The sequence below is a fragment of the Centroberyx gerrardi genome, chromosome 19 (genome assembly GCF_048128805.1).
Source record: "Centroberyx gerrardi isolate f3 chromosome 19, fCenGer3.hap1.cur.20231027, whole genome shotgun sequence".
Lineage (NCBI taxonomy): Eukaryota > Metazoa > Chordata > Actinopteri > Beryciformes > Berycidae > Centroberyx > Centroberyx gerrardi.
The window spans coordinates 18036511-18056358 of record NC_136015.1 but is presented as its reverse complement, the minus strand read 5'-3'; the positions used below and the strand labels follow the sequence as shown (position 1 = coordinate 18056358).

At 43.2% G+C, this 19848-nt stretch overlaps 1 protein-coding gene across 1 annotated transcript in view; it reads right to left on the bottom strand.

The window, feature by feature from the left end:
- Window positions 1–658: 658 nt before the first annotated feature.
- The window catches only part of LOC139920803 (dolichyl-diphosphooligosaccharide--protein glycosyltransferase subunit STT3B), a 76783-nt gene continuing 57593 nt past the window's right edge, over window positions 659–19848 (bottom strand). The window contains exons 6-16 of the mRNA XM_071910884.2: window positions 18465–18563; window positions 15984–16130; window positions 12992–13040; window positions 12139–12293; window positions 10654–10865; window positions 8825–9012; window positions 7907–8078; window positions 7108–7281; window positions 6518–6631; window positions 4369–4575; window positions 659–2884 (exon numbers count right to left, since the gene is read on the bottom strand). Of these exons, the coding sequence (XP_071766985.1) occupies window positions 2810–2884; window positions 4369–4575; window positions 6518–6631; window positions 7108–7281; window positions 7907–8078; window positions 8825–9012; window positions 10654–10865; window positions 12139–12293; window positions 12992–13040; window positions 15984–16130; window positions 18465–18563 (1592 nt within the window). The 3' untranslated portion in view covers window positions 659–2809. The remainder of the gene's footprint in view (window positions 2885–4368; window positions 4576–6517; window positions 6632–7107; window positions 7282–7906; window positions 8079–8824; window positions 9013–10653; window positions 10866–12138; window positions 12294–12991; window positions 13041–15983; window positions 16131–18464; window positions 18564–19848) is intronic.

Below are 19848 nucleotides of genomic sequence, written 5' to 3'. Positions count from 1 at the left end.
CAAGTGCCTTGCTCAAGGGCGCCTCAGTTGTTAGTTGTTGAAGGAGAGCTTTACTTATTCACAATACCCAACACTATTTTTCCCAGCTAGGGATCTGAACCGGGGACGATCCAGTCCCACGCCTGCTTCCTCTCAGGTCTTAACAGCTTCTGCGGAGAGTTCATTCATTCTCAACTAGTCCGTTTATACATTCTGCAGCAGACTCAGAGCAAGTGTCTTCATTCAGAGGCTAATGCTGCCATCAAGTGGTTATTTCTTCTTAACCTATAGGAACCTAGAAATGACAGGTAGAACTGTGTGACTGAGTTACACCCAGTACTGTACACTGAATACAAAATTCCTCGAAATTCAACACTTGTTGTACATCAATATGATGTAAACTGAGCAACATGGCAGTGGCAGTGGGTGAACAACTACATAAAATGTGTTGTCAGACATGTAGGAGAAAATTAATTTTGGGGCAATTTCTCAAGTTTTGAAGACCTGAAAATTACCATTTATTTCCCAGACCTGTATTGGAATCATGTGAATTCAGATTCATTGCCCTGGATGATGGAAAAGTGTGTGTGTGTCATGCTCCGGTGTAAAATTAGATCATTCATAAAAACATTCTGTAAAGCCACAAGAACAACTTACACAAAGATTTTTTTTCAATTTTGTCTATATTTAAACATGACCGAACTGAACAACAATGTAAAAATGTAAACTTCGAAGGTGAGCAGGAGACAAGCGGGGACAGGGGTTGCATAAAACAAAATGAACGCACTGGTGTTGAGGACAGAGAGAGGAAAGACGCTATCGAGTCACTAAGAAATAAACAAACTTAGAAGAGGAAGGAGGAAGGAACTATCTCCACCATTCCTGATAAAAAACATACACAAAATGAAAGAATAAAAAGGTAATAAGAGGACAAACAAACTGTACACTCTCTATATCACATTAAGGCTTAATCTGAACTATTTGTCTTCTTGCTTGACAGATGAGAAACCAAACCGATAAAGTTTTATGCGGTGTGTAACTGTAAATAACAGTGTGGCATTCTGGGCCTGAAGCTTGAGAAGGTGACACACACCGACTGTCTCAGAGACGATCAAAGCAAAGAGAACAAAGCAACTTGAACAGGGAAAAAAACAAAAAAAGTGTTCAGAAAACAAAATCAAACAGGTGATACTAATAAAAGTCACTTTCTGTGAAGCGGGTAGAGGTGTGAGTGATAAAAAAGTAGATTTGTTAGTCTTTTTGATGTGTCACTTATATGAAAAAACAAAAAAAACAGACAGTCACTAAAGCGTGCACATACAGAAAACCCTTTAGTGTTTTAACATGGGTGTCTGAAGACCCCAAACAGCGAAGAACAGTGCAGTGCCCGTAGAAGAAGAAGGTCACAGGATACAGCTGACCCAAAGTACACCAAAGATGGCCGCTGGTCTGCCCATTCATATGCCTCTTGACCCCTAATCAGTACGTTTCTTCTGGGAATTTCAATAACAGTGCCTGTGTCATAACTTGCCCCCCCACTTCACTGATCCCCAATCTGTTCATTTGCAGCCAAAATTTCCAGTTTCCAAATTTTTCCTCAGTCTGTTCTAAAGCGCCCCCCCAAACCTCCGCAGTGTTAACGCATGTCAAGCCAAAGAAATACTAGTAAGACAGAAAGTCACAAAATTAACGTGGTGATGATGACCAGCAATGAGGCACTAGGCTCGCTCACCCAACTAGAGAGCTCCCCCTGCAGGAAGGGAGGCCTAATTTATTATCACTACTTTTTACACAGAATTGCTTGCTTCCATTTTTTTTTTTTTTTTTTTTTTAAAACCCTAGCAGCAGAATATACAATCTAAGCAATTAATGAAAGGGGGGTGGAAAGCATTGTAAAAATTCACATTCATTCTTTCAACAAAATCTCAAGTCCCTCCATACGAGAATTATTGCATTCACTGTTCTATTTGCTGTCATACAAAAAAAAACAAAAAACAGATTTCACACAAAGAAAAAACAAAAAACAAGATCATCTGCATATTTAAAAATCACCACAATAATCCAATATATTATAACCCTTTTAGACATTTTTCTTTACATAACATATTTACATATTAGGCCATATTTTTTTTTTTTTTCTAAAGGATTTGCTGAAAAGAAGGACAGGGAGCCAGGCAGACATAAAGCAGGGAGATGGTGATAAAAAGGTTAATATTACAGATGGGCTGTGTCTAGACAGTGGCGTTCCTCCATACCGCATACTGTCCTCTGTACACGCGTCAGGAACAAGTCCTCGGCTTTCGCTCCGGCCTTCCCTCACTCTCACAAATGAGTTTTACATGTGCCAAGGAGCAAGGTCGATGGGTCTTTGGTGCAAACGCTCCCCGTCTCCTCTCGGTTTCTGTTTTCCCGTACGTCACCCTCGCCGCCTCCCACCCAAACCGATTCCCCCGGACTGACAAGCAGTTAATTAATGTACCACGAAAAAATTAATTAATTGGACGCTGAACCCAGCAGAGCAGCCCCCTATGCCTTGCCGCACATTCAAGTACAAAAAAACAAACAAACAACCAAACGACAAAAAAAAAAAAAAAAACAGGAGAAAAATGAGCAAGACAAAGGTCCTCAAGGATAAAACGGACAACGGTTCTGGAGCGAGCCAGAGATGACACTTCAACCTCCCCGACACACGGGGGCGCTCTGAGGAGAAGCGCTCGGGACTAAGCGCCAAGATTCCAGACAATGGCCGCTGTGTTCTTCTTCATTGGTTGTTAAGAGGTTTCTTTGCATTTTTTTTTTCTGTGTATTTTTCTAGTAGAGTTCGTCCGTATTATTTTTTGTTCAGTTTCTTGCCTTTCTTCAGGGCGAGCTTGTTCTTGATGTGTCCTCGCTTCCTCTTGGCAGTCTGTTTAGCGGGAGGGAAGAAAAAAAAGTCAACGTACAAACTTTAATTGGCATAGCTTTCATTTTACATATATATTGCTTACACATCACAGTTTTGGGCCACTAAACAAGAATTCACCTCAAACAGAATTTGGTTTAGTTATTCCTATGATCTTGTTCAGTCCAGATTTGTCAACATAAAAACAAACAAAAAAACTTTGTCAAAGCTAGAAACAACGGAGCCGAGACTCTTGATCATAACATCAGGAGACAGATCCTGAATCTTTTTTACTCGGAGAATGGGAGACTTTGTAGATGTATGAGGGATACTGCAGGCTGAATTTAAAGCCAACATTTATAAATGGTTCAGAACTTTTAGCTGTGCTTGTATACATGCCAACAAGTACAGATTATGTACAGTATCATGGCATTTGGAGCAATTGCAGACAGACCTAATTAATTAGCAGTTTATTTGTGGGCAGATCTCTTTGTGATCTCAGCTGCTAGTTACCGTTGGCAACGGAACCGTTAGCAAACAGAGCTTATAGCATATTACATACATACTGTACACAGAAGCACTGCTTATACAATGTGATTTATTACAAAATGTCTAAGTATGTGTTGCCTTACCATTATAAAAAGATTTAAGTTTAAATATATCAGCATACATCACTTTGTGGCCACAGTCCATGCAAACTCCTGTTGTGTGAATTCAGTGAAATTCAATCGCATATGAGAAGAAGATTATGGGAGTCGTGTGAAAAAATTTGCAGTTGCAAAGTTTTCGGTATAATACAACTTTCACTTTCCTTTGATTAATTACATACTGCTCAATAAAGAACAGACTTGAGTTATAGAAACTGATTTTTACCATTAATACATTTTGATAGCACCCACATATACAAGTGTTAAGTGTCACTCTGGGTGACTGATGTGAAATTGGCTTTTGAATACCACTAAAAAAGGTATTTTAAGTTTAAGGTTTTTAGGTTTAAGGTACTATTGAGTTCAGTGTCAGATTTTATTTTAGTGGAGTGCATCTCAGGTTTTTGCTTTTGAAAACGTTACACATTAGAGCATAAGCTCTCTGGTTTCTTGCTTACGGAGAGAGTTGCTCATTATAAATATTCATTGGACTACATGATCCTAGGTTTAACATAAGCAACATTTGTGTTTTGGAAGAAAATGGTCTATGGTTTTGACAGTATACAGTGAAGAGTGACAGAAAAGACATGAGACATGAGCTGGATTTCGACCAATGGCGTTGCGAGTCAATGGCCTGCACTTTAGCCTGCAGGATGCTCTGTGTGATCTCTGTATTAGGGTGGATTTCTAAACTGTAGAAAATAAAGTTAGATGAATATTTCCATTTGGTGGCTAAAAATTGGAGAAAAAATATATATAAATATCCTACATGAATCCCCTACTCTTACAGTATCTATTATGGTACATAAATCATCAATGCATTGACCGATTTAAAAAGAACAACACAACAGAATCTGTTACCTTTTTGGAGGTGTACTTCTGCTTGGACACTATACTGCGGAGCTTGTGGTCCAGCGGCTCTCTGTTGTCCAGCTTCTTGACCTTGTAGATCCTGACCAGCCAGTGTTCTGAGGTGAACGCCTCCTCCAGGTGCTTGAACTTTATATCCTTGTTGCCGATCTCGGCGTTGCGCGTCCGGTCGAAGCCAGGTGGCGTCCGGAAGTCCAGCTGGGAGACGGGTGATATGGTAAACGTGAGAAGTAGAAGTAGAAGTGTGCACATCCAGCCGAAATCAGGCTCAGGTGCAGGGTAAAGTTAAAACTCACAGCAAAACGGAAGAATATCCGCACTCTGAATTAAAGTTTCCCTGACGAAGACCTTGTCGGTCGAAATGCTGCAATAAACTTGCTGGGAGCGTTAAATTCAGTCTGCGGATATTCTTCCATTTTGCTGAAAGGACAAACACACCGAAGACTGAAGAAGCAGCTTGACATTTGACTCGCTTGCTTGCAGCTAGCTGTGTCTCTTGGTTAAAAGGCTTTTTATTTAACTTTTTTTTTTTTTTTTTAAATGAAAACCGAAGGACAGGGGGAGAAATTCTTCCTTTTCGTGACCGAGGAAGACGCAACTAAAATCATTTTTTAATTTACTCCAGCCCACAGCAGTCTTCACTTAGCTGAAGAACATAACAGAGAAAGACAAGGACATACAGGTGAGACTGCAAACACAACTGTGACAGAGCATGCTCATGGTGAATATGCTCTGAGCACTTTGATTACAGTACAGTACATCGTCTGCCCTTTCATGACAGTGTCGCATTACACACCGTCGGTACAGGCCACACTTACTGCCTCCATCTCCCATTATTCTGCTCTCAATCCCCTTGCACTTTGATTGTCCCCGCTCCTCCTCCTCCTCCTCCAGACTCTTTCACTGTTACTGTGTCCTTCCAGCATTTGATTTGCCCTTGTCACAAAAAAATCTATCTTCCCTCTGCTCCATTCCTTTGTGTACCAATTTTTCTCTATCTATCTCAGCATCTCCTCTATGCCTTCAGTCTACTGAGCAACAATATAGTGTCGACTATTCTGCTACATACATATTTCTTTCTTAACACGTAGCTACTGGCACCGTACAGCTTTCCACTTACATGCTAAGAAACAGAAATAAAGCGGTAGGTTTTAGAGGACACTCAGATATCAAGTCCATGGAGTAACTCTATTCTATTCTCTATCCTTTACTGTATTATGCACTGTCAGTATTATCCTTTAATCTCCACTCCATTTGCTCAGCGCCACAAACTGCATTCTCAACTGTCTTGTACTATGGTTCACCCCGTCCTGCTCATTGTCTTTTTCATGATGTCCTCCAAGCTTCTGTTTTTGCCCTTGTCACATCCTGTTTCCACAGACCCAATCTGTCTCTGCCCCCGTCTCTCCCTCCCTCTCTCGCTCTCTCTCCCTCTCTCCATCTCTTTAGCCCGACACAGGGCTTTGGCTGGCTGTCTGTGGCTGGTGGCAACCGAATCGGCTCAATTGATTCTCCCGTCTCCACTGAGCTGTTGGCCGGGCGGCATTTACAGCATGGATATAAGCACCTGGCAACCCCTCTCCCTCTCATCTCTCCTCCGCTACCTGCCAGAACTAGCCTTGGCACATCTCAGAGCTTCCGCCGATCCTTCATATTCCTCCTCTATCCTTCCCCTTCCTCCCCGCTCCATCTGTCCCTCAGGAGCTCCCTAAGGCACCTCCTTAAATCCTCTTCTGCCTGTCAGTCAGCCAGCTCCTTCAGTTTTACAGTAAGATACAGTAGCAGGAAGTCTTACACCTTTGGTGGTGGCAGCTGCTTGTTATTCTCTGGTAAAGCTGCAAGCTGTGTAAGATACAGCGGCAGGAAGTTTTACATCTTTGGTGGTGGCAGCTGCTTGTTACTTTCTGATCAAGCGGCATAGCTGGAGCTCATTATTTTCACCTGCACAGTTGATTAGGAACCCAACCCCTTTCTTTAAACTTTTCCTCAAAGTCAGTGGAGTTTCAGGCTAACCCTGACCTTGATTCGAGATGGAAAAAAAAGATCAATAAAAGTCATAGACATGAGTTTTTTTTGGCTACGTTGTTTGGCCAGAAAGTGAAAACCGTTTGCCATCTTTAGTGATGACCGCTTCCCTCACCTGCATTTCGCCGAATCGATAGTAGGACATCTTGTACATGAGACAGTTGAGCAGCGTGGGCGAGCCGGCCTTGTCCACTCTGAACTCTCCCTGAGGGGTGAAGTAGTCGCTCTCCTGAAGGACACAAGAAAGGAAAGAAAAAGGAGGTACAGTGAGTAAGTAGAAATGAAAAGCATTTGAAGCGCCACCAAGGACTCACCGAGACTGATCCTAATGGAAAGTGTTGAAAAAAGGTGCCTGGGAGTCTATGTATTGACATTCATCTAGTGAAGAGTCTGTTTGTGCCAAGTCTGTGGTCGCACCCATAAATTTAATTGGCATCTTTGGGTTTCCTCCTATTCAAACACCTTTCTCATGGCCTGATGTTTCCAAAGTGTCATAAAAACACTGTTCAGGGGGAGGATACGGGCTTGCCGATGAATTCCAGATTCATCTCGATCTGTGTTGTTTACCTGAGCTAAGCGGCAGGACAAAAGGATTATAGAGCAGCCGAGAGTCCTTGACAGTTGGGAAAGCATCGGTGTGCTTGGCTTGATTTCAGAGAGAATGGCTTCAAAGACGGGCAGACGGCGGCGGCGGCACACACTCACCCTGATGTCCTTGGGGTGCTCTCCCTCCGCTATCCTCACCATCCACAGGAACTTGTTGATGTCGTCGCCCGAGTAGCCGATCACCCCTCCGAAGATGATCAGCACGTAGTCCACGTCCAGCGACCTCATGATTTTGTAGGCTGCACTCTCATTGGACGACATGGCTTTGCCCACCTAGGAAAGGCGGCGAGAAATGAGATGACAAGTCGTAATTTAATAGGGGCTTCCTGCAGTAACCGTCACACCATGCAGCTCTGTTTCACATCACATGGTACTTCAAAACGTGGGCAACCGCAGACAAGAAGTGGCAAAAAACAGCAATTATTTAACAGGGATCCATCATGCATTCTCTGCAATTACATTTCCCTTGACAGATGCTGAAGAGAGAGACGCGTAGCAGGTAGACGGAAAGAAAAAGAGAAGAGCGGTATAAAACACTTAGCGAAAAGACAAAACATTCCTCTATGTTTGGCAGCACAGTGGGGACGAAAAAAGAAAATCAAACCCAAAGAGTCTGACAGCAATTAACTGAAATCCCCCAACAGTGTGAATTCAATGGGAAGAGTTAAAACAAATGAGATTATCTGGTTTGTTGGGAGGAGCATTTTCATACAATATGGCAATTACATAAAAAATGTAAGACATCGAAGAGCTTGCTAACCATCCACTGACTGCCTGATGATACCACGTGTGTGTTTCTATGTGCATGCATACATCCAGGAGAGAGTAAAACAGGAACAGAGCAAAAAAAAAAAAGAGCAGACAGAGAGACAGAAGGAGAAACAGATGGAGAACTCACCAGCGCTATATGACTGTTGTTCCACGTGTTGTTGTCTACTAGCGTCGTCCTGTTGGCCATTCCCGCTATTTGGTAGCCGTAGTCCCACCACGACATGACCCGCGCATGCTCGTCCGTGTTCTGTCTCAGCCAATAGTAGGCCTCCCTGAAGTCATCCAGGATGTTGCGTGTCCTGTGAAGAGAAACAAGGTTGACAGGTAACGGGAATGGCAGGCATATGGCTGCTGAGGCTATTAATATTTCAATTAAGACTTCGAATTAGGATGGCAACAACAGCTGAAAATAGAGCACTCATGCATAATATATTGAGGGTAAAAACGATCTCATATTTTGAACGAACATTCATGTCCAAAATTTACCTTGAGGAACAGCAGCACACATCAAGCCGGGCAACCAATTAACTGTAAGTACGGTAATCATGCAGGTCTGTGCGTGTGTGCATGCATGCGTGTGTGTGTGTGTGTGTGTGTGTGTGTGCGTGTTTGTGTGTGCAAGAGAAAAGAACAGAGTGACAGCTATGCTGCTGCAAGAAGCATGGCTAAAGCATTGTCTGGGAGCTGCCGTTGTTTCATTAATATATGTATGAGTACTTGCATCTACCATTTAGTCTTGGCCTTCAATGTTTCCTCTCTAATAGTTAAAGAGAATAATTATGTCTGTAAAAAAATCTCACAGAGAGAATAATACATTAGCTTTTTATAAATCCAGAGATGTTTTCTGTGACCCAGAAAACAATAAGTTAAGCAATCATATTAAAGCTTATAGGCTTGTGCATGCACATATGCGCTAATTTACATGCAAGATGGAGCGATCCAGCCTACTGCATTATAAATTGTAACAAGGGAGTTGGACCTTGCTTAACTCCTTGTGGTTAAATGGATTGTGTGTGTGTGTGTGTGTGTGTGTGAGTCTTCTTACCCGTCATGGTTGTATGAGGCCAGCACCACACTAGGACTGGAGTAGGCGTTGCTGGTGACCCAGGTGCAGTGGACGGCAAACATCATGAGCAGCATCAACATCAGCATGGTGACTATAGACTTGATGTTCGGACCCAAACCCTCCTCTGCTTTCTCCTGCTCCGACACGTGTTTGCGTACCTTGCCGGCCTGCAGGGGGAGACAAACACTATTATGACGGACAGCAAAGCCTGTAGCATTCCACACGGATGAATTATTGAGCTGAATGAATTATTGAATGAAGTAAATGAGCAAAGTGTCCTAGAGCATCCTCGAGTATTCTATATTGTCTGAAGAGACACGGTCGAGGACTCTGAGATAAGGTGATGAGTTAATATTATTTTAGATTGGCAGCAGCGCCTTATAAAGGTTAGGAGAACTCTGGTACCGAACAGATCTGCACAACGGGAGCATGATTCTTCTCCATCACTTCCAATTACTAGTTCTGACCCCTCAATCGCCGGCTGACAGACAGTAAAGAGAAGAAATAACGTTTGATCTCTGCCAACAAGTGAGATGTTAATGGGAATTGATTACTGACGCTCCAAACCTTTTCTCTTGGTCCGACTCTGACCTCTAACCATCACCTATTAAGTCAAAGAAAAAGATCCTTGAGCAAGGCACTTAACCCTGAGCTTCTCCACGGACACGACTGGGTGCGCGACCTTGGGCTCCGACTACTCTCTTGAAAAAAATACTATGTTTGCAAGAGAGCTGAATGTGCGTTTCAAGGAAGGCGGGGTATACCAAAATATGTAATGCAAATGGACAACTACAACAGAATGTAGCATATATTAAAACCCTCAGGAACAAGGGCCATACTGGAGAATGCAATGCTTGGCACACTGGCATACTAACAGTTGAATTTGCAGTTTGATTAAAATACTTAGGCAGCATGTATTAGCAGGGAAACCTTCAAGCATAGCCAAGAAACTAGGGATTTCTGCATCGCTGCATTTTCTCTGCCAGTGTAGGGCAGCAAGGTGGTGTAACGAGTGGCAGAATTGTCACAAAAACCAAAACTACAATACTACTTCAACTTCAATGTCATTGTGAAAGACAGAGTTCAACATTCAACTTTATAAACGTTTGACACTTTCACCAAATGTGTTATGCAAGCTGAAACTCCAATTTCAACGGCACAGATGGCACAAATGAATGATATAGCGACAAGAAGAAAGAGGACTGGAATAGACTGAGCTGCAGTCTGGCTCTCGACAGCGGACTGCAGCTCAGTCGATTCAAAATTCAAACAGTCAGCTGTTGACAGTCCACCACATCTTGAACTGGATCCCAGTCCATCTCACCTGGTTGACAAAACTGGTGCCAGGAGTGAAATATGGAACTATTTCGCTTATAGAGCTGAAAGAGACGGACACCCAACTGAGATCAAAACTAAAGCATCTCAGTGACCGTTGTTCTGTAACATTGTTGGATGGCTTTTCTTGTTTGCCATGGAAACGTGGTAATTTCATAGTATCACATTTTAAGATATTCAACTTAGCACTGGTATCAAAGTCACAACTCTGGTGTCAACAATTCTGGTGTCAACAATTCTGGTGACAACACCACAAATGAGTAGCAAGACCAGTCTTCGACCGGACGACCCGGGTTCAAGCATCTGTGCTTGTTCTGCATCTGACCTCTCTGTGGATGGAGAGCGAGCGAAAAGAGAATTTCCTTACTGAGATCAATACTGCCTCACATTATTATTACATTATTCTAGCAGAACGGTCGATGTGCATGTCTGAGGTTCATCTTGTCATATTCATCATTTCGCCCTCTCCTGACCTTGTCGTAGAGATTCCCGGAGTTCCTCTTGTCGTCCTCGTCGCTGCTGTCCTCGGCGGGCGGGTTCTCCCTCTTCATGTCGTCTCCCAGGTAGTGCTCGAAGACGCTGGAGAACGCCACCGCTGACAGCATGCACACCACCGGGGTCAGAGTCAGCATCAGACGCACCATCACGCCGGCAAAGTAGACCGCGCTGATGGCGTACAGCGCCACTGGAGGGCAGTAGAGAGAGGAGGGGCGGGGGTGGGTGGGTGAGAGGTGTGGAGAGAGAGAGAGAGAGAGAGAGAGGGGAAAGGAAGGAGAGGTCAGAGAAGGAGAGAGGTGGAGTGAATGTGAAAGAGAAGGGGAGGGGCGGTAGAAAGAGAGAAAAGAAAGGGAGCAGAGAGCAAGAGGAGGAGAGAGAGACATGAAAAAGAGAGATTGAGTTGTTTAAGTAATCAGTCTAGGTTAGCTGTGTACAACTCTGGAGTGCTGGCTGCCTTTCGCCCTTGAACACTGCCGACCTGACTCAACAGGTGCGTGGCTAATCAATAGCATTAATAGGCTGATTAAGTCCAAGGGAGAACAACACAGACTGCTGAAGGACTGGGGTTGTGGCAGCCAAAAGTTCTCTGCCCTTGATCTAGGCCATCTTACTCTGTTCACATAAAAGTTTTTTTTATTATTAATGGACTGAGAAGTCAAATCCTCTTAGTGTTTTTTTTCTTTACTGAGATGGAAGGAAAGCTGAGAGGGAAATATACCAGGGGAGACGCAGGAGAGACCAGACTTGTGGGAACAGATCCCAGACCAGCGGACGTTCTTTCGGTTGCAGAGGCAGGGTTTCTGAATCATTACGCCGTCTCTGGGCATGTTTCATATGACTTTTGATATACTATTTTAACACAAATCATGCATGATAATCACAGTTATGTTCATAGTATGTATGTTATTTATGTATGGGACGATATGCTTATCTCACGATACGATTCGATGCGTGATACGGGGTTCACGATTTCTGATACGATGTAATAAATCAAAGTTCAATGACAACAAAGTCTGTGCAGAATTATGTCTATTTCTAAGCCACAAATCTTTCTAGCGATGGCATTGGCTCGCTAGAATGTAAACAACATTTTAAGAATGTCACTACAAAATGCAAATAATGTAATTTGGATGGAGAGCTTGTGAAACTGTGATGGGCAAGCCGTCTTATTTGTGATTACTACAGCAGAATAAATGTAGTTAATATCGTGATAAATTTTCTGCCCCACGATACGTATTGTCACGTTATTGAATTTCGATATATTGTCTCATCCCTAATGTTATTCATAAATATAGAAATATGATCTACATTTTCACAGTAACCACAAGACAATCATTAGTGAAAGGACTGCCCTGGTTAAAGTGATGGACAGAATTAATGCATGCCGCGGTGATGCAGAAATTTTGAACCTTATGCTCAAAAAAACCATGGTGTGCTGAATTTCAATAAAATGTTCATACCAAACACTCGCTCGTCATTGATATTCTTGATGCAGAACCAGAGGCCTGCTGGGAAGGTGCAGACCAGGATGTGGAGGTCGAAGAAGAAGGAGACCCATGTGGTGGGCTGGTGCTCCGACACCGACGCTATGATGGGGATGTGGATCTTAGCATAGCTGGAGAGAGAGAGCGAGAGAGAGAGAGAGAGAAAGAGGGAAAGAGAAAGGATGTTATTTATGTTGGGATGAGAGCGTAAGGCATGTTAAGACAAATTAGAAAATGCAACCTCCTAATTAACTGCAAAATTTTGGGAAGAAGAAAAAAAAAAAAAAAAAAAAGAGTGAGTGGGATAATTTACCTCTCCGGCATCCCCATGGTAAAATATGAACAGATCTAACGCAAGAGATGAGTAATGCTCTTCTTTTGCTTTTATTTTCTCATCTGTGTGAGCCTTGTTTATTCACTATGGTGGGTTGTTGCGCACCAGTTTCTGTGTTATTCTAAATATTTCTCTTTAAAGTGTGTTGTGATTACAGCTGGGAAAGGGAAAACACACAGCACATTAGGGAAAGAGTAACAGCCTCTTAAGGAGAGAAAAAAGACCATCCAAAACTGCTTCAGTCAGCAAACCGGGGAGGGAGAATTGATCGGGTCTTATTGCTGAAAAATCAGACACGCTGCGGCGCGTTTGGAGAGCACAGGGTGCCCGGCGCCATTTGGAATTAAGACATCGGCCCAATGGATAACCTATCCTGTACCGTTTTTCCCCTTTGGGACGGTGCAGGGGGTTTTGCAGCCCTCTTAGAAAAACACACACACTCGATTTAACAAGTGTTCCATCGATGGCGAGAGTGTGAAGGTCAGCAGGGCTTACCCGGTGTCCCAGAGCGAGTAGAACCGGCCACTCCACGGAGCGATGTAGCCTTCAAAACAAACACAAAAACAATCAATACAGAAACACAGACAGACAGAACAGGGAGCTCTGTCTGCCTTTTTGCTTGGCTTTAAATACTATTAGAGCCTCAGACTGTGAGGACCGTCTGTAGGGATCTACTGCGTGTGTGTGTGTGTACAAATATTATCAGACCTGGCTCAAACTGCAAATAATTTTTTTAGTTTGTTTTAACCTTCTTTGAGTACCAGATGGGTGCGGACGAGATAAGTCACAATCACAGCAAAGTATACTAAAATTACTTTAAAATACCTCCCTGTATTTGTCTAAATTTTATGGCATTCGTTTGTCCTGTCCTATGTGGCAAATCCTGGCCATCTGTTACTTCATGCAGGTTTAAAAAAAAAAAAAAAAAAAACACGCTAAGAATTTGGCAAATACTAACTGAGCTATAGGCCTGGAAATAATGTAGAACAGAGCTTGCCCGAGGACAACACACAATCTAGACTACAGTTCAGTCCACCGATTCACTGTGTAGAACAAAACTGAAATACACTACATCAATACAACATGGTAATTCAGATCTAATGTTATTTGAGAGTGTTCATGTGTAGACCTAAAGCATAATACCAAGCTATTAACCAAGCAGGTCTATTAAAGGGACTGAGCTGAGTAAAGCAGAACCTTCTGCATCCACGGCTCCAAACCATGAATAAACTCTCAGCAGGAGAATGTGTCAATGCTGAAAATATATTCTATTGATGACGCTTAATTACTGGAATTGACTTGTTTATTAATGTAACTGAAAGCATTTAAACTGCAAATTAGACCGCGCAGGGCATTTTATGTGCGCATGCAAATGTCTCATTTTGGCTAAGCTTTGATCTGGAATTTCAATACATTTCAGCTCTGAACTGTTGCCTGGATGCTCCCATAGACACTCACACACACACACACACACACACACACACACACGCACACAAACACACACACACACACACACACACACACACACACACAAACACACACACACACACGCACAGACAATAACACATAAAAAAGCTCTGGCTTTCTCATGTGTTAAATTTTGTGATGTGTCTGCACTCAATTCTATCTGTATTACATCCTTTGTTGCACTCTAAAACACATTGTGACAAACCCGTTTAATAATAATCATCATAAACAATTTAAGCACTTTTCTAAATAGAAATTACGAAGCACTTAAAAAACGCAATAAAAACCCCAACAAAAGTGATAAGTAGAAGGGGGTTTGAGAAGTGATTTAAAGGATGACACTGATTTAGCCGATCAATAGACTCGGCCCCAGTCTTTCTTTCACTCTGTTCTGAAAGACTGAGGAAACTGGTCTGGCTCCATCATGGCCACTAGCCCTAGGGGAGCTGAGAAAAAAAAAAAAAAGGGAAAATACATTCACAGGGACAAAGTTCATCCAGCTGGCTATGCTCACCAGGCTTCAACCAAGTCTGAGTCAAAAACAACATATCAAAGTTCACAGATGTAACTAGGAGGCACTTGGTGGAGCGCAAACCTCCGCCAACACTGAACAGTTCTCCAACTTGCAAAGCAGCAGAACTCCTCAACGGTTTATGTTTGTTCATCTTTTGTCTTCTGGGTTTGATTTTCTGACAAAGTAGCAAGTGAATGAAATTGGGACTTCTGGATGTCGGACTATCCAACTAGCACATGAATGCAGCATAATAGTTTTGGCATCATCTGAAATGGCCAAAAACTCTCTGTCCACCAAATTCCAGCCACATCTGCTGTAACAGACAAACAGACGGGTGAAAACATAACTTCCTTCCTACTTCGTTAGCGGAGGTAATAAAATCATATAAAACTCTTATTAAGTGATAAAATGAGCCAGCTTAACACTGGTACTCAAAGACTGGACTAGGACAAATTGCAGGGAGATGCTGAATATAGTTTCAATTGTTTTTGTTGGCAGCAGCTAAAACTTTTACACATTATTTTAAGAAGATGATCTGACAGCCTCATTAGGAAGCTCAATTTCATCAGCTTTACTACATCACAGCACCTTACGCATTTTCACGCCTTGACTTAATTTATTTTTCATCATATTTTATTACAGTGAAACACCTTCATTTCTGAGGCATTTGCACATGCAAGTCAGGCACGACAAAAATAAAACTAAGGAAGAGTAGGTTTCCTTTTCATGAGTGTGTTTACATGCACACAGATATCCTGACTGCATTTGGGAGACAAAAATATTACTTTTTTTGTGTTTGTACAGGTAAAATTGGATCCCGTCTCCGACAGCCTAGATGAGCTCTTATCTCGACTCCTAAGTAATCTAAATAAGATACCTGGGATATGCTGATATAAGACAGCTGCCGAGGTCCTGTGTGCACCTCACAGTGAGCTCAGTTTCCATGGTAATATTCACAGTGTTGTTTCTTCATGTATAAAGGCATGGATAGTCATGAGAACATAATGTATACAGGGAGTTAATCTATAATAAGATCTTAACGGAGATGTCTGGATCACTCTGTGCATTTTAAACATACTCTATCTGAGACATACAGTAGATCATTATTGAGTACAGGACTGTAACACCTTTTCCATTTAAGAAATCCATATTTTTTTCCAGATATTAATTTCTTGGTTGACTAGATTTTAGCTTGTTTTCAATATAAAGTATGCTGATGGTGAATGAGTAATCTCACCATTGAGTAAACCATGTCAATCTACAATTGAGGATTATTGCTGAGAAGGACAAATAACATAACGATACATGACATGACAGTGGATCTACAATTAATAAAAATGATGAAAAGTCATATGTGCATCAGGACTAAACTCTTCAATAATTTTTCGGACTGTTTGTGCAAATCCCAAACTTTGCCAGACCTGGAAGTAATGAAAAATTGAAATTTTCCACATATTTTCAGACTACCCAGAGGTGCGTTATAACTGCGTGGGTAAGCGTACGGACCTGTGTACGTGAGATAGATAACGGTGAGGAAGACCACGCCGGCGGCAAGAGACACTCCCAGGAAGAAGAGGGTCTGGAACTCCTGCTTGGTCAGCCTGTCCTTCAGGTACTGCAGGAAGGCGTAGGCCTGGAGAAGTGCAAACACACCTGGGGAAAGACACACACAGACACAAAAGAATGAGCGAGCACACAAAGGAAACTCACGCAGAATATTTGAGAAAAGCCCTGATTCATTCTGCCTCCTGCAGGGTATAAAGCAGGTTTAGCCGCTAAGAAGCAGAGGAAATTTTTGATGAAGCGGCGCACGATAGCCCCTTCGGCTGTACATGCAGATGTGAATGACAAATACTACGGGACAACATATTCCGAATGCATGAGACAGATTTGTGTAAACAAGCCTCCCTTTCTCTTGCTTTGTCTCTACTTCCTACTATCTCTTTCTTGCCACCTTCCCTCTTTCGCTTGCTCTCTTCTCTTTCTCAACCCCCTTTTCCTCACTGTGTCTCTCCTTCCACGCCTGGTGAATTTTAACGATAATTGAAGAGGGGCTTGGTTTCCCTCCCTTTCGTCACCTCACTTCCCTTGACAAACTTCGTGTGAAATCGCCCGAATCCTCCGCTAGCCTGCCACCGCCCACGGCGGGTCTCAACCATTTCCAAGGTTAAAGCCCTGCCTGTCTCCTGGAGAGGCGCCATGGTGCTAACACGCTTGTCACTCTGTGCCACCCTGCTTGCCCGCCTCAGGGGCTGACATCTCCACGACACCCAGAGGTCCGCGGCTCTGTCACTCTCTTCCCGTCTCCCGCTGTGCTCCCTGAACGCCAAAGCCAGATGTTCTGAGCAGCTGCTACTCTGGCGACAAAAAACACACTCGCCCTTTGAGAGTGAGAGTGAGAGTGAGAGTGAGAGAGAGAGAGAGAGGGAAAGAGAGAGAGAGAGAGAGAGACAGGCAGAGACGGTTTCTGGTGGTGACGGCTTCTGTATATTCCTCAAAGCTTCTCGTCATGCCGTCTGTGTTCTCGACACCCAGGAAAACAGGCGCACTTCACTGCGCGCCTGCTGCAGTGTTAAGAGGATTCTCAAAAAGGTGCCGTCTAACTACCTAACGCTGCCAACAACGGTCCTCTCGCAGTCTGGATGTAAATGAACACAAGAAACACGCACATACATACGCACCCATCCGTGCTGTCGGGGAGCAGATGGGTCCAGTCTTGAGAGGCGAAACTGAACAAGCTTTTATAAACTACCCACAAGCCTAAATGAAAAGTACTTAAAGTGCTAAACCCATATGGGTGTCTTGTGATTTTCATTTTGTAAACGGATTCCAAGAAGGTCCTGTGTACCCCGATTGGATAACCGCATCCACCAAATGGTTTATGTGAAGACGTACTTTTAACACGTGAACTACAGCAGTGCAGCCTGGATTGTTTTCCCCTGTGTTCTGACATAGTTTTGTTGGTAGTGATTACAGATTAGAGAGTCAGGACATGGAGGTCGCCCGTTAATGACCTCATTAACCTGCGCCTACATCATGCCGAGGCAGGGTGGCCAAGTGGTTAGAGACACCGACACCTAACTGAAAGTTTGTGCGTTCAATCCCTGCAAGAGCCAACGAATCCTGTCAGAGTGTCCTTGCGTAAGACACTGAACCCAGAAGTGCTCAATCACTGTAAGTCACTCTAGATAAGAGCGTTGGCTAAATGCCTAAAAGGTAAAAATATAAAAGTAATTCAAGGTGCGCAAGTTAACAAAGGTCAGTGTTCTAGCAGTGACAAATTCTGCATTAAGCAGTAAATTACTGTTTGTCGGTGCTCCAGGCAAACAGAAATGTGCTCATGTCATTGTGAAAGTAGATTTTAGAGCAGTGGTTCTCAACGTGGGGTCCGTGGACCACCAGGGGTCCTTGAAGGGGTTCCAGAGGGTCCCCAGTCAAATTGATGAATGGTTAAACTTCAGCATTATTTCATTTACAAGAAGTTAACATAATTGGAGAATGTAGAAGAATTACTATTTTGATCATAGTTTCACTGTTATCTCTCTACCTACAATACAGATAGTCATGGGATTCTGGACAAAATCATATCTAACATTAAAAATATTCTCAGATTTGGGTCCAAGAGACAAAATCTCATCAAATGGGGGTCCGTGGCCCCGATGTGGACTAAATTACGGGGTCCTTGATATGAAAAAGGTTGAGAATCACTGTTTTAGAGTAGTAGAAAGTAGATTTTAGTAGTTAACTCACACAAAACTTGATTTTTCCACCATGTTGAGAAGTTTAAGTTATCATTGCGTCATAAGCCGGGAACTCGGGTCACAAAATGTTCTCATTATTTCCAATTTCATCATCTGACTGTGAATGGCGTTCATGTGAAACTTCCAAATAGGGAGGACTTGTTTTTCAGAAATATCCGACAGCATGTGAATGCAGGGTCAGTTACAGCATGGGTGCCACTCAGGAGGCAGAGGGGGCGGGACCTACCTGCCGCTGCCATGTGTTCGCTGGTCCTGATTGGCTGGAAGCCCACGAAAGGGATCTGCATTGACAGTACGAGGCCCACGATGTAGAAAGTGCTGTAAGCTGTGAAGAGAGGAGAGACGGAGGGAGGTAGGGGACAGGAGAGAGAGAGGTGCGAAAAGAGAAAGAAAGAGAGAGGGAGAGAAAGAGACAAAGAGAAGAGCAAACAAGATAAGAAACCAAACAATCAAAATAAACTATTGAACTCTACCACTTCTCTACCACCATTCCAGTTTGGGTCCTGCTGAGGGAAACCATCACCACAGAGGTATTTAAAGCCTATTGATTTTCACTGTCGCACTTCAGAGGGAGTAAATACAAAACACCTAATCTGAAGTCATTTACTGAGAAAATGGGAGCTGGCGCGGAACGGCGCGGTGGGGGCCCCCGAGTGAGACCGCGGTGCTGGAACAGTACAGCTCCCACCTTTGTGACTGGGGGGGAACCGATTCGCAGACGCACCAACTTAATTAAGATTTCATACTCTTCCTGAAGAGTGTGCCTCGTTTTTGAAGTGGCTGCGACTGCCCTCAGCGATCTCCCTCTCACACATCTGCTATTGACTCAAGACAGAGAGAGATGAATTGTGAGGGAACATAGACTGCAAGGCATTTTATTAAACACTGATTTTTTTCTTTTTTTTCTTTCCCCTTTTGTGTTTTCCTTCAGAGTGACTGAGAGACATCTGGCTCTGAAAAGCAGAGCTGCAAGATTGCAGCTGAGGAGAGAAAGTGAGCAGTATAGGAACCACTTAAAGAACTAATGCCTTTTCTGTCAACTGAAAATGTCTACAGATCTAGCACTCCATCTCTCATTTGCTATCAAAAGATCCGTGAGGTTGCTGGCTGACGCTCGGGCCGTAAATATCCTTGAAGAACGATGAAGAATGAAATTTTCCACTTCAACTAACAGCCCTGTGTCGTGAAGTACAACTTCATTGTTGGAGAACTTCTGTTTGGAGATGGAGCAGAGTCGGGTCAAAGCTCCCTCGCTGTGAAGAGGATGCAATTTATTTTCAAAGCATTCAAAGACTATGGTTTTTAGTCATGGTGAGTACAACATACAATCAGGTGTAAATGATGCTTGATGCAGTATCATTTATCTTGACCTCAACAGGAGTGCCTGCCCACGGCTAAACTGACAATGGATGTGTTCTGGTGGAGCGTCTGAAGGATTGAGCTCGCGTTCCCTCCGCCAAGGGATGTTGCGCCGGAGCTGCCGCGTGTTCAGCGGAACTGGGATGTTCTGCGAAATAACAAGCCTATCCTCTTCACCGGCGCTCCGCTTCTGGTATTCACACAAAAATGAGAGGATCAGGTAGCAGGTGGCTGCATTTACTGTTAAGTGG